This window comes from Poecilia reticulata, chromosome 14, assembly GCF_904066995.2.
Source record: "Poecilia reticulata chromosome 14, P_reticulata-male-v2, whole genome shotgun sequence".
Lineage (NCBI taxonomy): Eukaryota > Metazoa > Chordata > Actinopteri > Cyprinodontiformes > Poeciliidae > Poecilia > Poecilia reticulata.
Window position 1 is genome coordinate 29,602,873 of NC_088843.1, and position 17,731 is coordinate 29,620,603.

The window sequence follows — 17,731 nt, forward strand, 5'->3', positions numbered from 1 at the left end:
TATTAGATAAACTACCTTTATTTTCTCTGAACAATAAAGAAACATGCTTGAAGTATGTCCTCATTACTGTGACCTGCTCAGGTGCTGCGAGGGGGAGCAAAATCAATCTACGCAGACCCTCAGAAGCACCCGGGTATAATTGCAGGTGACCCTCACCGCCCAATTCCCGTCTTGTCTTCACCCAACCGCACCAACGAGGACTGGGAGTCTCCACCAAAACGAGCAACAAAAGCAAAAGAGTCCTCAGGCTTTTTTTCTCACCTGCTGCCAGGCCCTTTCACACGGGCACTGGAGACTCTATTTGTAGGCCGTCGTAAAGGAGAGCTAAGCGGCAAATCGGGCGACTCTGAGTTCTTCGGGTCTAAAGGGATTTTAGGAGATGTGTGGAATGACGAGATGTCCAGCAGCATGCTGGGAAACAGGCTGAAGAAGGTGGTGCAGAACTATCAGGTGAGTTAATGCTGCCTCTTCACACATCAAATAAACTTATTTCTTTGCGATTGCTTGCAATAATTCGTGGACGTTCTACCAGGCGATGAATAAATACGGCGTAAAGGTGTCTGGACCTGGTGGCACCTCCAACCGGCCGAAACTGAGCGGCAGGGAGCTGCTCTGCCAGCTCAAGGAGAGGGTAGAGGTCACCACTTTGACTTCTGATCATCAGCCTTTCTCTGCGTTGACCCGGGCTCCCCTGCTGCTACCACCACAACAGCTGACCTCTGACCTCGGGCCATACAAAAGCTGTGCAGTGGTGTCGTCTGCAGGGTCACTCCGCAATTCTGGACTAGGCAAGGAAATTGGTGAGCTGTCTCATTGTAACAAAATGAAAATTCTAACCTGAATTCAGGATTCTCAACATGTCTAGGCAGCAGCTGAACCAGGTGTTCCACTGGTGAAAGAAGAAAGAATCCAGTGCATTTAAAACTATTGAGCCACAAAATTACACTGAGTAGAGTTCTGGTCCATTTTCTAAGGCTTGAATATTCAGACCTATAAAGCCTACTGAGAAAAATCTCTACATTATGTCCAGTGTATACATTGACATGGTTTCCAGTTGGTCTCTGTTGGGATTCTTGAAGCATGTTTTGAGTTTTTGTCTTATTTCAGGGGTCCCCAAACTACGGCCCGCGGGCCGGATCCGGCCCGCCTCCACATTTGGTCCGGCCCCCTGAACAATACCAGAGAGCATTTAGTTTTTTTTTCATATACCGTATTTTCCGAACTACAAGCCGTTTATATGTGGATTTTTCTTCAACCACCAGAGGGGTCTTTAGCAGGAAGTGAATCATTGGAAGTCTGGTTACTTGCGCGCCAACATTGAGCCCACAAGCAGCAAAATGAGTAAGAAACAGATCAGATGTCTTTGGAAAGTTTCTTTGCAAAGGGGAAAAGGCCCAGAGAAGAGACAGGAGAATGGATTTATCCTGGACCGGTAGGTGAGTCCCACATTACAAGCCGCTCTGCGTAACATGCGGCGACCGGCTGATAATGAGGCAATGAAGCTTCAAGCTGCTTCGCCACGTAGAGACCAAGCAGGCTGTGGATATAAGCAACACTTCAGGTGTTATTGTCTCTCATCACTCCCAGATGGGACCGTCTGGTTGCAGAGAAACAAGCTCAGGGCTCCGTTTGTCATTATCGTGAGTTAAAATTTTTACGAAAGTAAAATGTTCGTTTTTGTGGCGCATCTGTATCTTATTTTGAAGGGAGATATAAACGTTACCATAGCGACCAGAGTCAGAGCGTTTGGGCAGTGGTTAAGAGGAGATGAGTAGAGCTTGTGAGTCTTAAGTCTGGTTTAGACGGAAAGATTTAAGAATGTCGGCCGATTCTCCAAACCTCTGTGACCACAGAGCTGATAAAAGTCCAACAGGTTCGATTGGTTCGTGTGTCCAAGGCAGGAGCAACACGAACCGATTCCAGTCACGAACATCCCGATTCCAGAGGATAATCCAGTAAAACCCCCAACATAGCATACAGGAATTTAGAATAACCAAACACGGATGACGATGTAGAAACAATAGTGATAGTTTGTGGAGTCATTTTAAGAGATAAAAGACGTAACAAAAAGAAAAGGCAGTGGATAAAAGACGACGGGAGCAGCCGCTCTATTTGCTGCACTATGATTTGGAGGTGAATGTTTTTTCATAGTTAACATTTTTAACTGAATAAACAATAATGACCTTTAGATTTAATAATAAACATTTCCACATATCATCTCCGATATCTACCTGACTCTCAGTTGCGCGATATGTCAGCTGTTTAGGATTCCCCTCTGTTCTGACGTCACCGCGCTTTCTGATTGGCTACCTGTCACATTCAGCAGGTTGTATTCTCGTTCCCAGGCAGGGAAAACCCCACAGGCTGCGATAAAAAGGCCAAGACAACCCAAATAGGGCATATTATTCAGTATTTAGTGGGAACACCAACATGCAGAAGCTTTATCTGACTGTACGTCCCCCCAGGCCCTCTCCCGGGCCGCAACAAAACAAAAGTCTTGACGGTCCGCGGTAATAAACAGGTTGGCACCACTGACTGATTTAGCACGTGCTAGTGGCAGAGATGAAGGATCAGCACTTTTACTGTTACCATTACCGTTCGGAAACTACCGTAATCAGTTCTGTTAAATCTTGCCAACTTTTTCTTTTTCAACCATAATAAATGTGATATTAATTGACTCACATTTTGGGTGTCAGCCCCTCTGCTGCTGCTGCATCGTTGTGGAAAACCTGGAGCGGCAGAGATATCTGAGGCTTAGATGTATGGAAGCCCGTTTCCGCCACTCTGTTAAAAAAATAAAATAAATTATCTCAAAATAATGAGATAATTATTATTTATTTTTTTAACAGAGTGACGGAAATGGGCTTCCATATATGTTTACTGGTTTTAAAAAAAACAACTTTGGGGTTGTGGTTTATAGTCCAGTGCGGATCATAGTTGGGAAAATACGGACTATAATCCTTCCTGGATTTTTTTCTGTGAAGAACCCAGAGAGGGCTATTTGATTGCATTTTCTGGAAAACAATATATTTTTACATTTAGGCACTCCTGCAATCGTCTCACTTTTTCTGTTACAAACTGACTCCGGCCCCCAGCAGAGAAGGAAAAAGTGATGTGGCCCTCACAGGAAAAAGTTTGGGGACCCCTGACTTATTTGATGAACCGTTGAGTCAAAGTTAAAACCACCCTGCCCAAACAGTTTTGCTCAGATGAACAAAGTTTGTGTTGTTGAGCAACTCAGAAACCACCAAGGATTGAATCTGAACGAGAAACTATATGATCACCATTGTTGCAGTTTTCATTAAAGTGAATTTAGAATGGGACTGTTATGCTAAACCTACTTTAAGGTATATATTATGTTATATTATTATCTCATCAAAAGTATTGCTTTGATTCTTTCATGCATGTTTTAAGAATCCTTGAATTTCATCTGCGATAACTCTGAAGAATCTTTAATGAGTTACAACAATTAAATTCTATTAATAAAGTATTATTGAATTGAAAGGGTCTGAAAGGGTAGGAGGTTCTTAAAGAGACGGAGGCCAATTTCAAGGAGCCGGATATGGCTATGATGCAAAGTCAAATGTCTTTTAAGCTGTTTTTGATATATACAGCATTTTCATTACTGCAGGTAACATAGTTGATTGTGCTATAAAACATCACTCTGTTTGGAAAATACCGCCCATTAAAATCAACTTTCCCAGAGGAAAAAATCATTTTTCCAGAGCATACATGATCAAGACCGACTGAAACCAGTTGATTCACATTATTCTGAAAACTTTATTAATCCGTATGGACAACTTGCTTAAATATATAAATTGTATATTATATATTTGCCTGCATTTTTAAATTTGGACCTTGTGTTGAGATCAAATCCACAATAGGTTATGTTGTGCTATGAAAAACAACTCAAATTTATCATTATAACCCCAAAGTTAATGACCTTCACTCCAGTAAATGTTGATGGGAAAACATTTTGGTCCAAGCTAAAAGCTACCTTTATAATTCTGTTAAAATGTTAACATAATTATAAATGTTATCTGCCTCCAAACTTAACAGGTTGCATATATTTAATTTTAAAACATTGCTTGTGTATGAAATCATGAACCTGCAGCTGTGAAATCCAAACCAGCTGCATAAATATGTTTGTCCAGACAAAATGGCTACATGTTGACTCTTTCTGAAGAATCACAAGACATTGTGTGACATGAAACCACATTGTGGTTCCTGTTTTTGCTATTTCTGAACACAAAATGAATGTGTTGCATCAGTAACTCCTGAAGTTTGCTTCCTCTGAAACTGTGTGTTTTGATTAAACCCCAGACACTCATGACGCGGTGCTACGGTTCAACGCCGCTCCAACCAGTGGCTTTGAGAAAGATGTTGGCTCCAAAACAACCGTTCGTCTCATTAACTCACAGGTAAACCTCCAAATGGTGGATTTTTCCATGCCCAGGTGGTAAACATGGGCACAGAAGATGTGCCCATGTTTACCACTTCATTACTTTCAGTCATAAAACATCTGCAGCTGAATGTATTCACACTCAATGCAAAAACTGGTCACAGCCAAAATATTTATGCAGACATGTTTCTACCTTTGTATCTTCGGTTTCAGATTAACTGCAGACTGAATGCAAATCATTTTTGTTTGAGTCATGAGGCAAGGTGAAGCTGTAAAAGACTCCACCTTAATTGATTGATTCATTTATCGTGATAAATTTATTAAAAGAATTTAGAGTTGTCATGATAAATTTCAATTGACATTTAAAACACCCCAAAAGTGTCTGGATTGTTAATTTTATTATTTTATGCACTTCTTGAGTATTAATACATGTGAAAATATGTGTGCAATTTAGTTAAACAGATCACATTTCTTTATATGATTGGTGCCCTAAAAAATTGTATTACAAATGGTTGTTTTTCAAGCGCAGTATTTGTTTGTGGAAATATTAATGCTCTGGCATAAAGTCACAGCCATACAATTACCTGAAAAAAGAAGCAATAAAATCCCTATTTTCCTAAAATGTAATCTGCAAAAACAAAAGTGTTGCCCTAATTGTTCCTCTTTCTGTATGTTAGTCACAGAAGGTGTCAGATAATATCACAACTCTAACTGGTTCCTATAGGAGCATTCAGATATTTTCTCAGTTTACTTGATCAGAAAAAAGATCCAACATTTTGAACATAAGAGCACAAAATGTGAACCTAACAGCAGAAATGAGCTGCTGTTGTTTTTATCAAACGTTTAGACTTTTGGGTTTGAAGAGACTCATGTAGGTGTTTGCGTGGTGGGTGTTAAACTGCACACATGATCTCGCCTTGAGTATTTTTAGCTGACACAAGAAAAAGCCTTGGTGCATGAATTTTATCAAACCGTAAAAGTTTATGGTTGCAGTGAAACAGCTGCAAGAATTACTTTATATATAAACGCATATGGGTTATGTGTTTCTGCATGCATGTAAATATTTGCATCTCCTGTTTTGTTCACTAAAGCACAAAAGCAATTTGTTTTGTCTTTAATATTTATTTTTTCATCACAGAAAATATTTTTTTTCATACAGATTATAGTAAACCGAAACAGATTTCTTTTTCATCTGATGACTTAAATAAAGAGGAACTCGAAATGAAATTCTAATTTATTTTTGTTGCACACCTTAAACATTTTGTCAAGTTACAACCAAACTTGAAGGTGTTTTATGAGAAATGTATATGTCACAATGTTTGACAATCATGACCCACAATTTGTGCTGAGTGTTTTTTGCCAACTTGTATTTGAGAAAGGACAGAAATTGTAAATGCACAACAAAAATAACCACAAGAACATTTTGATAATTGCACAAATAACCTTTCTTTAAAAACTGAGTAATTATAAAACAAACTTGCATAAACCAAAAAAAAAAATTGTCGACAGAGATTGCAAGCTATATAAAAGAAAAATTTATGTTGTACTCCTTACTGGGTAAAAAAGGAACAAAAAAAAAAATATATATATATAAGCACAGACAAGACATTGTCCAATCATCCAGTTCCTTTTTATAACAGTGTTTAGAGATAAAGGAGAAACTCATGTAGCTCCATAAGGAGTGGAAAGAAGAAGACTGACATTGTCGCCCTTCGACAAAAAAAACTATTAAATGCTTTCTGTTGGTCTATGAAATATATCCCAATGAAATAATTTACCTTTGTAGTTGCAACAAGAACTACAAAGGTAAATTGTAGAACTACAAATGCTACAATGTCAGTATTGAGGTTAACAATGTTATGAAATCTTAAAACACTCCAAATAAGCCAGTTTAATAAAAATATTTAATTCCTGATTTATCCCTCACTTTTTAATGTTTTTATTTAATTTCACAATTGTTTTCAGTGTAGTATGTGGATGTTTTTATAAAAAAAATTTAACTGAAAAGAGGTGAATCTTTTCTTACTCCTTTGGAAGTCTGAGTGTAGTTTGTAGTGTCATATTGCAACATGCTGCTATTACTCATTTAGGTGAAGTTTGTTATGCAAAGTGCAATCAAGTTGACTTATTTTGTGGTAGAAAAAGCATCTGCCCTCAGCAGGAAGTGAAGAGGATTTTACCAACGTTTTTGTCTTTCAGGTGATGGCATCTGATGACCATCGCTTCCTGTCCAGTTCTCTGTACAGCTCAGGTGTTCTGGTGGCCTGGGACCCCGCCCCCTTTTCCTCCAACCTCAGTCAGGTGATTTTTTTTTGTCAGCTTCCTCTTCATTCTACTTTTCATTTAACCCTTATTGACAACCTGCCTGTGGTTGTTTCTTCTGACAGTTTGACTTTTTATTATTTGTTTATTTCATGATTAACAGTTTAAATTAAACGTGTCACATGCTGGCATAAACAAAATTTTGAATAAAAAGGAGTGGTTTGAATAAGAAAATCTGGCATAATCTATCTGAAGCTTTTCTCCATGTGCTATTCCTCCCTCCTCCAGTGGTACAACCACACAGACTATCCCATCTTCAATCAGTATCAGAGATATAGGAGGCTTCATCCGCAGCAGCCCTTCTACATCCTGCATCCTCGCTGCGAGTGGCAGCTGTGGCAGCGGATTCAGGACAACATGGCTGAACCCATACAGAAGAACCCGCCCTCCTCTGGCCTGCTCGGTATGGGAACCGCCAGCTGTCTCACCACTTCCTGCTTATATTCTGTCCACTTTGATTCTGACATATTAGACAAAAATAACTTCCTCACCACAAATAAATTTGGTATTAAACCTCAACATAGGAACAGAATCTCCAGCTCTAAAAGTGACCATTTTTGATGGTCTAAGTCTGGGCCAATACCTTTTCAATATTTGTAACATTATTAAACTGGATACTATCGAGCAAACAATACTGGAATCTATTTAGTTTCATTTCTTGCAGTTTGTGTAAGGGCAAAAACAAGGTCAGGAATCATAATAGTTCAGTTCTGGTTTGGTTGTGATGGGTCAGTGGTTATGCTAATTGTCAACTTCTTAAAATAATGAATAATGGCCTCAGTCCTTTAGGAAGGTGATGTTATTGTTCTGTGTTAAAACACTGTAATAAACTATGACTACATTCTTAACTAAAAGGACTTTTTGCTACTAGATACCATAGGCTATTTTCACACAGCATGTCTTGATCCCCAAAATCTGTGATTTTTATTTATAAATATATATATTAGGGCTGAAACGATTCCTTGAGTGATTCGAGTACCTTGATTATTAAAATTCCTCGAGGAAAATTGACCTGCCTCGAAGCTTCGTTAATTTATGTTTTATCATTTAGCGCACCGTGTTTCAGCCGGAACATTATTTGCGTTGCGCGGAGCTCTGACTTCCGCCTCTGAGTTGTTGACGGAAGCTACGTGTTAGCGGCATAACGTCCAATCTTCAGGTTCGGCCCGCGGGGATTTTACTGATTGGTGATAATTCCGGGTTTTCATCGTTTTTGTGGGACCTATAAACATCCTTAAAATGACCGGCGCGATGCCGGGAGTTCGGCAGCCTTTCTGCTCCGGAGCTGCTGGTTGAACGGCGGGAAGAAGCTGAGGAGGATTTCTACAGGTGAGCGGAGAGACTGAACACGGCGGGCGGCTGAGGGTTGATGCTTACAGGGTAAGAGCAGCTTTACGGACGAACCGCACAATAAACTTATATCATCCCGGTCTGAACAAACGAGGGGCGGAACATGGCGGGTAGATGAGTTTCTGAACGGAGGAGCCGTAAATATCCCGTGTTGCTCCCCCGGTCTACAAAACAGTAACTGGTAGGGAAGCTCAAATGTGGAAAAAATAGACTGATGTTGATATCCGATAGTAACACTGGTGTTATGGAAGATTTACCAATATTTTATTTCATAATTGTTTTTATTCGATTACTCGATTAATCGTAAGAAAAATCTATAGATTACTCGATTACTAATATATATATATATATAAAAAAAAAATCCCTTCTCACCCTCCGCTGGTGGTCTGTTTCATCCTCTGAGCTCGGGTCCTCTACCAGAGGCCTGGGAGCTTGAGGGTTCTGCGCAGTATCTTGGCTGTGCCTAGAACTGCACATTTCTGGACTGAGATGTCTGATGTTGTTCCTGGGATCTGTTTGAGCCACTGCTCCAGTTTGGGGGTGACTGCCCCGAGGGCCCCGATGACCACAGGCACCACTGTGGTCTTCACCTTCCAGGTCTTTTCCAGTTCCTCCCTGAGGCCCTGGTACTTCTCCAATTTCTCATGCTCCTTTTTCCTGATGTTGTAGTCACTTGGTATTGCTACATCCACCACAACGGCTTTCCTCTGTTCTTTATCCACCACCACAATGTCCGGTTGGTTCTCCATCACCATCTTGTCTGTCTGGATCTGGAAGTCCCACAGGATCTTAGCTCGGTCATTCTCCACCACCTTTGGGGATGTTCCCCACTTTGATCTCGGGGCTTCCAGTCCATATTCTGCACAGATGTTCCTGTACACTATGCCCGCCACTTGGTTATGTCGTTCCATGTACGCTTTCCCTGCCAGCATCTTGCACCCTGCTGTTATGTGCTGGACTGTCTCAGGGGCCTCCTTGCACAACCTACACCTTGGGTCTTGTCTGGTGTGGTAGATCTGAGACACTATTGCTCTGGTGTTTAGGGCCTGTTCCTGGGCGGCCAGGATGAGAGCCTCTGTGCTGTCCTTGAGTCCAGCTTTCTCCAGCCATTGGTAGGTTTTCCTGACATCAGCCACTTCAGTTATTTGTTGGTGGTACATCCCATGTAGGGGCTTGTCCTCCCATGATGGTACTTCCAGCACCTTGTCTTCTGTTCCCCATTGCCTGAGACATTCGCTGAGCACATCGTCTGTTGAGGCTTTGTCCTTGATGTATTTATGGATCTTGGATGTTTCATCCTAGACAGTGGCTCTCACACTCACTAGCCCCATTCTTGAGTCGGTATCCGTAGCCAGTCTTGTTGATGATTTGGCTGAGAGGGTTCAGGCCTATGCAGTGGGGACAGAGCATCTCCTTGGTATAGGCCACATTTGATGGACAAGTGGTTTGCAGTTGGCTTCAAGGGTGGTTTTCCACAGCCCCATCGAGTTTGCAATGAAGGCTCTTAGAGTCCTACTGATGTTGTACATCTCTAAGCATTCAATGATCCAAGTGTGTGGCATTGAGTCATAGGCTTTCTTGTAATCAATCCAAGCGGTACACAGGTTGGTGTGTCGGGTTTTGCAGTCTCGGGTGACTGTGTGGTCTACAAGGAGTTGGTGTTTGGCTCCTCTGCTATTTATGCTGATGCCCTTCTGTGCCTTGCTCATGTATTTATCCATGTGTCCGCTTATCTTAGCCGCTATGATGCCCTACATGAGCTTCCATGTTGTAGAGAGACAGGTTATTGGCCGATAGTTGGATGGGACTGAACCCTTTGAGGATCCTTCTGTATCAGGATTGTGCGCCCTTCAGTTAACCATTCAGGGTGAGTCCCATTTTGTAGCAGCTGGTTCAGTTGAGCTGCCAGTCGCTCATGGAGGGCAGTGAGTTTCTTCAGCCAGTAGGCATGGATCATGTCAGGTCCTGGTGCTGTCCAGTTTTTCATACCCGAGACTCTGTCTTGGACATCTGCCACAGTGATGGTTACCGGGGTTGTTCAGGGAGGTTGCTGTGGTCCTCTCGTAGAGAGGTTAGCCACTGTGCATTGCTGTTGTGGGACGCCTCCCTTTCCCATATGCCTTTCCAGTATTGTTCAGTCTCCAGCCTGGGTGGGTCTGCTCTGTTGTTATTACCCTGCCATTGAGAGTACACTTTAGCTGGTTGGGTGGAGAAGAGCCGGTTAATCCTCCTGGCTTCATTCTCTCTCGTGTATCTCTTTAGGCGGCTGGCCATGGCTTGGAGCCTTTGTTTGGCAGTTTCGAGTGCTTCAGGTATGGGCATCTGGCTGTACTTTTTGGGTACTGATCTTTTCATTGCACCCCTTTGGAGCTCTGACAGTTGACTCACTTCCCTCCTTGTTATCTTGATCTTAGCCTCTAACCGTCTTTTCCATGGTGGGTATTGGGTCTCATGGTTGCTCTTATAACCAAGCATCTCAAGGATCACTGATGCTGAGTTGTATATCAGCTCATTGGTTTCTGTTATATATATATATATATATATATATATATATATATATATATATATATATATATATATATATATATATATGGGAGCCAACAGAATTGATGAGGGAAACTAATAAAAAGAGCACAACTAATGGCCTTGGTGTTTTGAGGAGCATCTTCTGTAAAGAGGTCTGTTGGGATGTGTAGTCAGAACCCAGAGTGGTGACATTGTCATGTCATGCACCTCAGTTGAACAGACCTCATTAATAATTTTACAACTGCTACTGTTTACTTCTGGTCTGGCTTCTTCTGGTGCAGAACTACGATGCATGTCTCATGGGGTGAAAAGGTCGGAAGTTGCCTTTGAGCAAAAAACAAAAATCTGATTTTGGTCACATTTGCTTGCGTTATAAACATTTACCAATCAATCATCACGTTAAGCTGTTATGGACCAACATGACCTGGAGATGTGAGGTGCATCTACTGTGGATCAAATTTGTTGAAGCTCTATTGGCTTGAGATTTGGGAAAGTTGGAAGTCAAATCAGCACTACAGTGATCAGCATTTCATCCCTCACAAACACCTTTGTCACCTAAGCCCCTTTGACCCATCCTTGCGCCACTTTTGATGTACATTTTCTCAAGTTGTAATAGAAATCTCCTTTTGTCTGTGCAGGCACCATCCTGATGATGTCACTGTGTGAGGTGGTGCATGTCTATGAGTTTCTGCCGTCTCGCCGAAAGACGCCACTCTGCCACTACTATCAGCGTTTCTATGACGCCGCCTGCACATTCGGGGCTTACCACCCGCTGCTGTACGAGAAGAACCTGGTCAAGCGCATGAACCAGGGCTCTGATCAGGACATCTACAACCATGGGCGCGTCACGCTGCCTGGGTTCAGTGCCATGAACTGCACAGTGGAAGTGGTGCAGGAGCACTGACTGAAACGTGCATGACGAGTGAGGATGGACGCATGTCAACCTCATATCTGATGCTTTTCTTTAAAGAGTGCCCTATGTTGATGTTAAATGACGATCCCGCAGAAAACACTGGCGTGAAATGACAAAAACTGGCACTAGCACTTATATGTAGGTAAGCTGCTCCAAACTAAGAATTATATACAATCAAAACCTAAACCTCTGCACGTTCCTTACTGCTGATTTACAAAAAATTGTAATTCTTTATAGTACTAAGAAACATCAGCTAAACATACAGAGATATCAAACGATTTTAAAAGGTAATTGCAAATTCTTTCACTCTAAAAACAGGAATTTTGTCTGTAAAATCATTGGACTCTGTGTCTTAAAAACTAAAATGATATACCTTGTAATAAGTCCATTTTTATGGAGAACATAAAACCTAACTCCAAAGAAGCAAAGGGACATGTATAACAAAAATCAAACTTGATCCTCTAAGCTCAACCTGGTTAAGTTTCTATTTTTTAATAGGTTTTTGACTAACCTGGGTTAAAACATTCTCAGAAATTAACAGGATAGTCTTCATTCGACTCTGTCGCTTTCAGCTAGAAGTTCATTTCCTGTACCTACCTGACCCTCTTTTCTCTGAAGTTGCTTATTTTCTATCAAACATAAACCTTAATGGAAAATAGATCAATTTAGGATAAAACTGAAATATGACTTGTCTCCTAAACAAAATGCTACACGTAAATATAAACTTCCAGGTTCTGTTTGTACCTATAAAATTATAATAGTTGTATCTGACCTTTCAGATTGCTTCTGTTTCAGTTGCTGTTGTTTAAAATGAAAGGACTAATTTTTGTTTTCCGGTTAATTTGAGAATTTCTGAAGTTAAAAAAGGCTAAGTTCTCCACTGCCAGCATCTGACTGGGTGCCATCACTCGGCTCATTTTACACATTTACATGTAACTGTCTTGAGGTTTATTTTTGTTTCATTGCTCATTTATCTCTTGGGCATTATTGTTTGGGGAGTTTAGCTGCCCTTCTTGCCAAGGCTCAGGAAGCCCCACTGTTGAGGTGACAGATGTAGAATGTGGCCTGTTAAATGACTGCAAATAAAAGTTCATTATCTCTGAAGTTCTGACACTGAAAAATCCTATTGCCCTCAGAATAGAGGTTAGTTTTGCTTTGATTTATTTTTTTTTCCATGCATGTTTGAGAAATCCTTGAATCTGCCTTGACAACTATTCAGCTGTGCAAAATGCTTGGGTGGGCTGAGGAAGAGGTTCCAGTTTCCCAGCTCCCGCCTCAGAGCAGCCCTCCCCTGTGACTCCTTCAGACTAGCCAGCAGCAACTTTAAAGCACCTGGTGGAACTGCACCATTATACAAGCTACTTCTTAGTGCAATGCCTGTAAAAATGCTGTTAAAGGCTTGATAGAGGAGCAGGGTTCCTTCTTCCTGAAAGCAGCGTGTCAGAGCAGCAGTTTGTAGAGACTGAGGCCCAATTTCAAGGAATTAAATTACAAACTGAAATTTATTTTAAATCATATTTGATATATACAGCATTGTTATAACGACTGAACTAAAGTCAACAATTACTCAAATGTGCTACAAAATGATCATGTCTGGCTATGAAACACAATACTGCCCCTTTAAGAGCACGTAGAAAAATTGCCACATTCCGTTTTGCCTAACCCCTAACTATCAACATAAATCCGAATAACCAATGTAAAGCTGAATGACTGATGTAAATTACATATTTTTAGGTGATGTGATGAATCATTGTTCAATTGGAAAAGGTAAAAATCACTAAGTATTAAAAATACTTGATTTCAAAAAAATTGGTAAACAATTGAAACTAATTTAACAAAAGCTAAGTTTGAGTCTAGCTGGATTTTTAATGGCTTTAGTCTTAAAGCTGTTTTAACACCTAAGTGATGTTGGCATACAGTCTCCAAAAAAGCAATTTAGAAAAAAACCTGTGGATCTCAGAAAGATGCTTCTGTTCTTGGAATCCCAGACTGTCAATGGTACCTTCTGCTTTAGGACCCCCTCCACTGTCTTATGAGTTCATATAATGCACTTACTATCTTACTTATATTGGACAGTGAGACAATTATGTTTTGCAGTAAAATGAATGGCAAAAAACTAACTTTCAACTTTCAACTAGCACAATCGACTTGGTGCACAACTCAGATGTGTGTGTGCTCCTGCCCAGAACTCAGATGTGTGTGTGCTCCTGCCCAGAACTCAGATGTGTGTGTGCTCCTGCCCAGAACTCAGATGTGTGTGTGCTCCTGCCCAGAACTCAGATGTGTGTGTGCTCCTGCCCAGATAAGACCACTAATCCAGGGGGAAGTGCAGAGCATGCAGATCTCTACTTTCTGCAGTAAATGCACAGTGTTCACACTGCTCTATCCAACACAACCATCTAATGACTGGTAAAAGACCAAACTTAAGTTATACTAAAATAGCATCTTTATCTGCGTCATGGTAGCATCCAGAACATACAGCAGCTACACCCCAAAATATCTTACTACACAAATCTCTTGTGGCATCAATCTCTTTGTTTCTTGGGATACATTTGTTGTCTAAACATGGAGTATGAGGTTGAGAGACTGGTCAGGAAGGAAGAGTCCTGCACAATGCATGTTTATATACATTTCAAATGTACCAGTTCTACAGCCCTGGTATTCTAGCAGCTTATATAGCTGCTAGAATACCAGGGAGGAAAGTAGCTGGTTCTTGGCTATTCAAAGAAAAAGGGAGTTTAAGTTTCAAAAAGGGTTGTTTTACAGAAAATGCACGAATTTCATTTATGCATACAAAGTGTATTACAATGATGGTATAAAAAAATTAAGTTAAAAGCCAAACAATGGCTCTAAATAACACAAGATTTTATTTAATGCTGAATAGACTTTTGGATGTCTGCAGATGTTCAGGCTTCCTGCTTGCTTTCTTTAAGCTTACTACAGCCATAGTAAGTTTAGCTTTTCATAAAAATTGGATTAGTATTTTATACATTCTTTAAGATCATTTTAGCCAGTAAGCCAGCACTGATTGGCACAGCGAATTGTGAGTTTAAGGTCACAGTTTCATCATTTGTAAGCTTATTAGACTGCCTAGAGATGAAGCTGTGATGGTGTGTAAATGTGAAAGTTCCCACTCCTTTAGTGAAAAGAACAGTGGAGTGTTGCATTTACAGCACGGGAACAAGATCTAAAAATGTCTGACCCTTAACTGTAGAGCAGTTTAAACTGTCCAGGTTTCTGTCTCAGATGTATTCCTAAGCATTTAGCAAATATGTTGTTCACACTTTTTTGTGCATGTGTGTGCATTCACAGAATGCCTCTGCTTTTGTTTGTAGAAATCACAATAACTATTGCAGCTTTTCGCTGGAAACTAAAACTTCTGTTAACCTATGCATGGCTATTTTTTACAGTGAAGAGCCACCCAGTTGTACTTTCACCTACTGTGTATGCATGTGGAATGTGTAAAACTTTTCTCGGAAGTTGCTTTGTTACAAGAGAAAGAACAAACCATTTATGTAACAGCATGGCAGCTAATGCAGCTCATTGTTTTCTTGTTGCCATGGAAACTGACAGTAAAAACCTGCGTGGAGCTCCTTGAACTTTAAACAGCATGTCTACTTAACCAGAGTGCAAAGTGAGGCTCAAACTCAAGGCAAGCACACAATTCTTCTGAGAAAGTAGCCATTTTTTGTGTAACTGCCATTTTATCCTAAAAATACATCTTTACATATCTCTGGTACAGATGAGTTTTACACTGAAATACAAAATGACTGAGTTTTTCACTGGAGTCCTTGAAACCCGCCCCCCAAAACTTTCACCAGAATCTGACTGGTACATCTCATAGTGCTTCAAAAAGCACTATGAGATGCTTTTTCAACCACTGAATCAACCACTGATGATTCTTTTGTTACTTAGTAGAAACAAGATGGTGGGTCAACCACCATATTATGAATAGAAACCAATAAAAGTATGGCTGGAAATGGTTTTCCTTTAATAAAGAGTCCATCATTATTGGACTAAGGAGATTAAAAGTAACAGTGGTAAAGATCTGTTGAGTCTGGCTGATATTTAATTTCTTTCCTGTATTATATTAAACAGATTAACTGTGCTGCTAATTTAAAGTATCATATCAGACCATGCAGCTGGCCATAACTTCCTTATTTATAACTTTTCATGCTGTTGTACAAACATGAACGTAGGACCCCCATCACTGATGTGCCATCTTTTATATTCAGACCCTGTAGCACAGTGGTTCCTAACAGGTCAGGTTACGAGTCTGCATTTCATTTAATGCTACATGTGTTAAAATGAAAAAATAAGTTAAATTAGAAATAATATTTATTGATCACATTTGCTTTGTGGTCCCTTTGTTTATTTCACCTACTTCGTGTTGATTCAATCAACAGTCTGGGCCTCTCCCATAAAATTCGGGTGTCATCAGTATAAGCATGTATAAGTTTAATAAATGACACTATGTATGGCCTATAAATGGTTTTCCAAATGCAAAAGAACAGCATGCAAATAGAGTGCATACCGTTAACCTCAGAAGTTTATAATTGGACCTGGGAATTATAACTGTCACCTTCAGTTACAAATGAAAGACCTGGGAGATTTTGCTAACTATTATACAATATATTTTCTTGTATTTTTTCCATTTAACCAATGTAGAAACACATTTACCTGCAGATCATCAAAAGTGCAAATACTGCTATGTTGAATATAAGCAGTCAACTTCGCTGGTGATTAACCACCAACTGTCCAAGTTAGTAGTATGACTTTAGAGAGTACTCCAGTTGATCTTTTTCTGTATTTATAACTTATAACTTGAGTCCAACTGGAATGCACTATTGATCGTAGCAAACCCTAACCCTCCCCAGTGAACTCTGCCCAGCCATGTAGCTGCTACTGCAGTTTGATTCACATGCTGCATTGTTGTTGGTTTACAAAACTGCTGATTTCTGCAACAAAATGTTACGTTTAAAAAAGCTATGTAGTTTTTTTTTTTTCATGGACATCATAGCATGTATGTAAGCTAAGAGAATGCTGGCTTATTTTTTTGTTTTATTTTTTGTTTTTACCCAATACATCGATTATTTTCGTTGTTTAAATTGAAAAACATTTCCTATGCAGTTGCACTAATGTCTTTAATTAGCATGTGTCAGAAGATTTTGTTGTTTTAACTAACCGATGTACATTCAATTCTGCTCTGACTTCATACTTTGAGTTTCTCAGAGACTTGGTTGGACATATTTAAGTATTTTTTATGTGTGCTTTTCCTCCATTGTGTCCCCTTGCTACTTAGGTGCAAGGTCAAATGTAAAATACGATTGATTTGTGTTTAGCATCGAAGAACACTGTCACAAACATTTTTAACCTCATTTTGCTGTTTTTGATGAAAGATCTGCAAAAAGTCATTTTCTGCACCTGAATCTGTTTTTTTTTCTGAAGTGTAAATATAGACTGCTTGAAAACAAAGCCTGAGTTCAGTTGTACATTTTTACTAGCATGTAATTATTAATGCATGTACATAGTTCTCCCTCAGCAGGCCAGAATATCATTAAACCAGTTGAGGAAAAAATTCTACTCACCTGCTGATGGATATAGATCAAGAATTTCTATGAGAATCTTGCTGCTTCAAGCCTTTGTGTGCAAACAAGAAGCCAAATGCTGACCACTGTCCAATTCTTTAGGTTCTGAGGCATGACAGATGGACATAGATGTAGTCAAATGAATGAGTATCCAGCATCTTTCAACAAAACTGAAGCTGGAAGGAAAGGAGGCAACAAAGTCATCAATGATTATTGATGGTGTTAGCAATGTCTTCTGCAAAGTTAACTTTCACTTCTGTGATGGTCCAGCAGAGATTTTTGTTTTGAGCAAGATATGAGTATCTTAATGACAACCTAACGAGAATATTTTGGAGCTTTTTGGATGTTTTTTAATTAGATTTTCATATTTACCATGTTATGGACTCATGCCACAAGAGGGCGTAAGTGATTTATCTATTCACATCGACACCAAATAGGACTGTTTCTTGGAGCTGGGTTTTATTCTTTTTCTCTATTTTTTTTTTTAGCATGAAGTAATTTTTGTATAAACAGTGTTAGTAACAGAACTTAAACACCTGCCTGAAAAGGTTTGCTTTTAAACTCGAGAACACTCTCAACTGCTTTCAGGTCTAAATGGGTTTTCAGGATTCAATAGTTTATTGTCATTGT

General features: G+C 39.9%; 1 protein-coding gene across 2 annotated transcripts in view; it reads left to right on the forward strand.

Annotated features, from left to right (window-relative positions):
• st6gal1 (ST6 beta-galactosamide alpha-2,6-sialyltranferase 1) overlaps window positions 1-16,988 on the forward strand; it is a 36,352-nt gene extending 19,364 nt beyond the window's left edge. For both annotated transcript variants that reach the window (XM_008428697.3, XM_017308612.2), the window contains 6 exons: window positions 82-450; window positions 533-800; window positions 4,324-4,421; window positions 6,602-6,703; window positions 6,953-7,127; window positions 11,239-16,988. In XM_008428697.3, the coding sequence (XP_008426919.1) occupies window positions 82-450; window positions 533-800; window positions 4,324-4,421; window positions 6,602-6,703; window positions 6,953-7,127; window positions 11,239-11,504 (1,278 nt within the window). In that variant the 3' untranslated portion in view covers window positions 11,505-16,988. The remainder of the gene's footprint in view (window positions 1-81; window positions 451-532; window positions 801-4,323; window positions 4,422-6,601; window positions 6,704-6,952; window positions 7,128-11,238) is intronic.
• The last annotated feature ends 743 nt before the right edge of the window (window positions 16,989-17,731 follow it).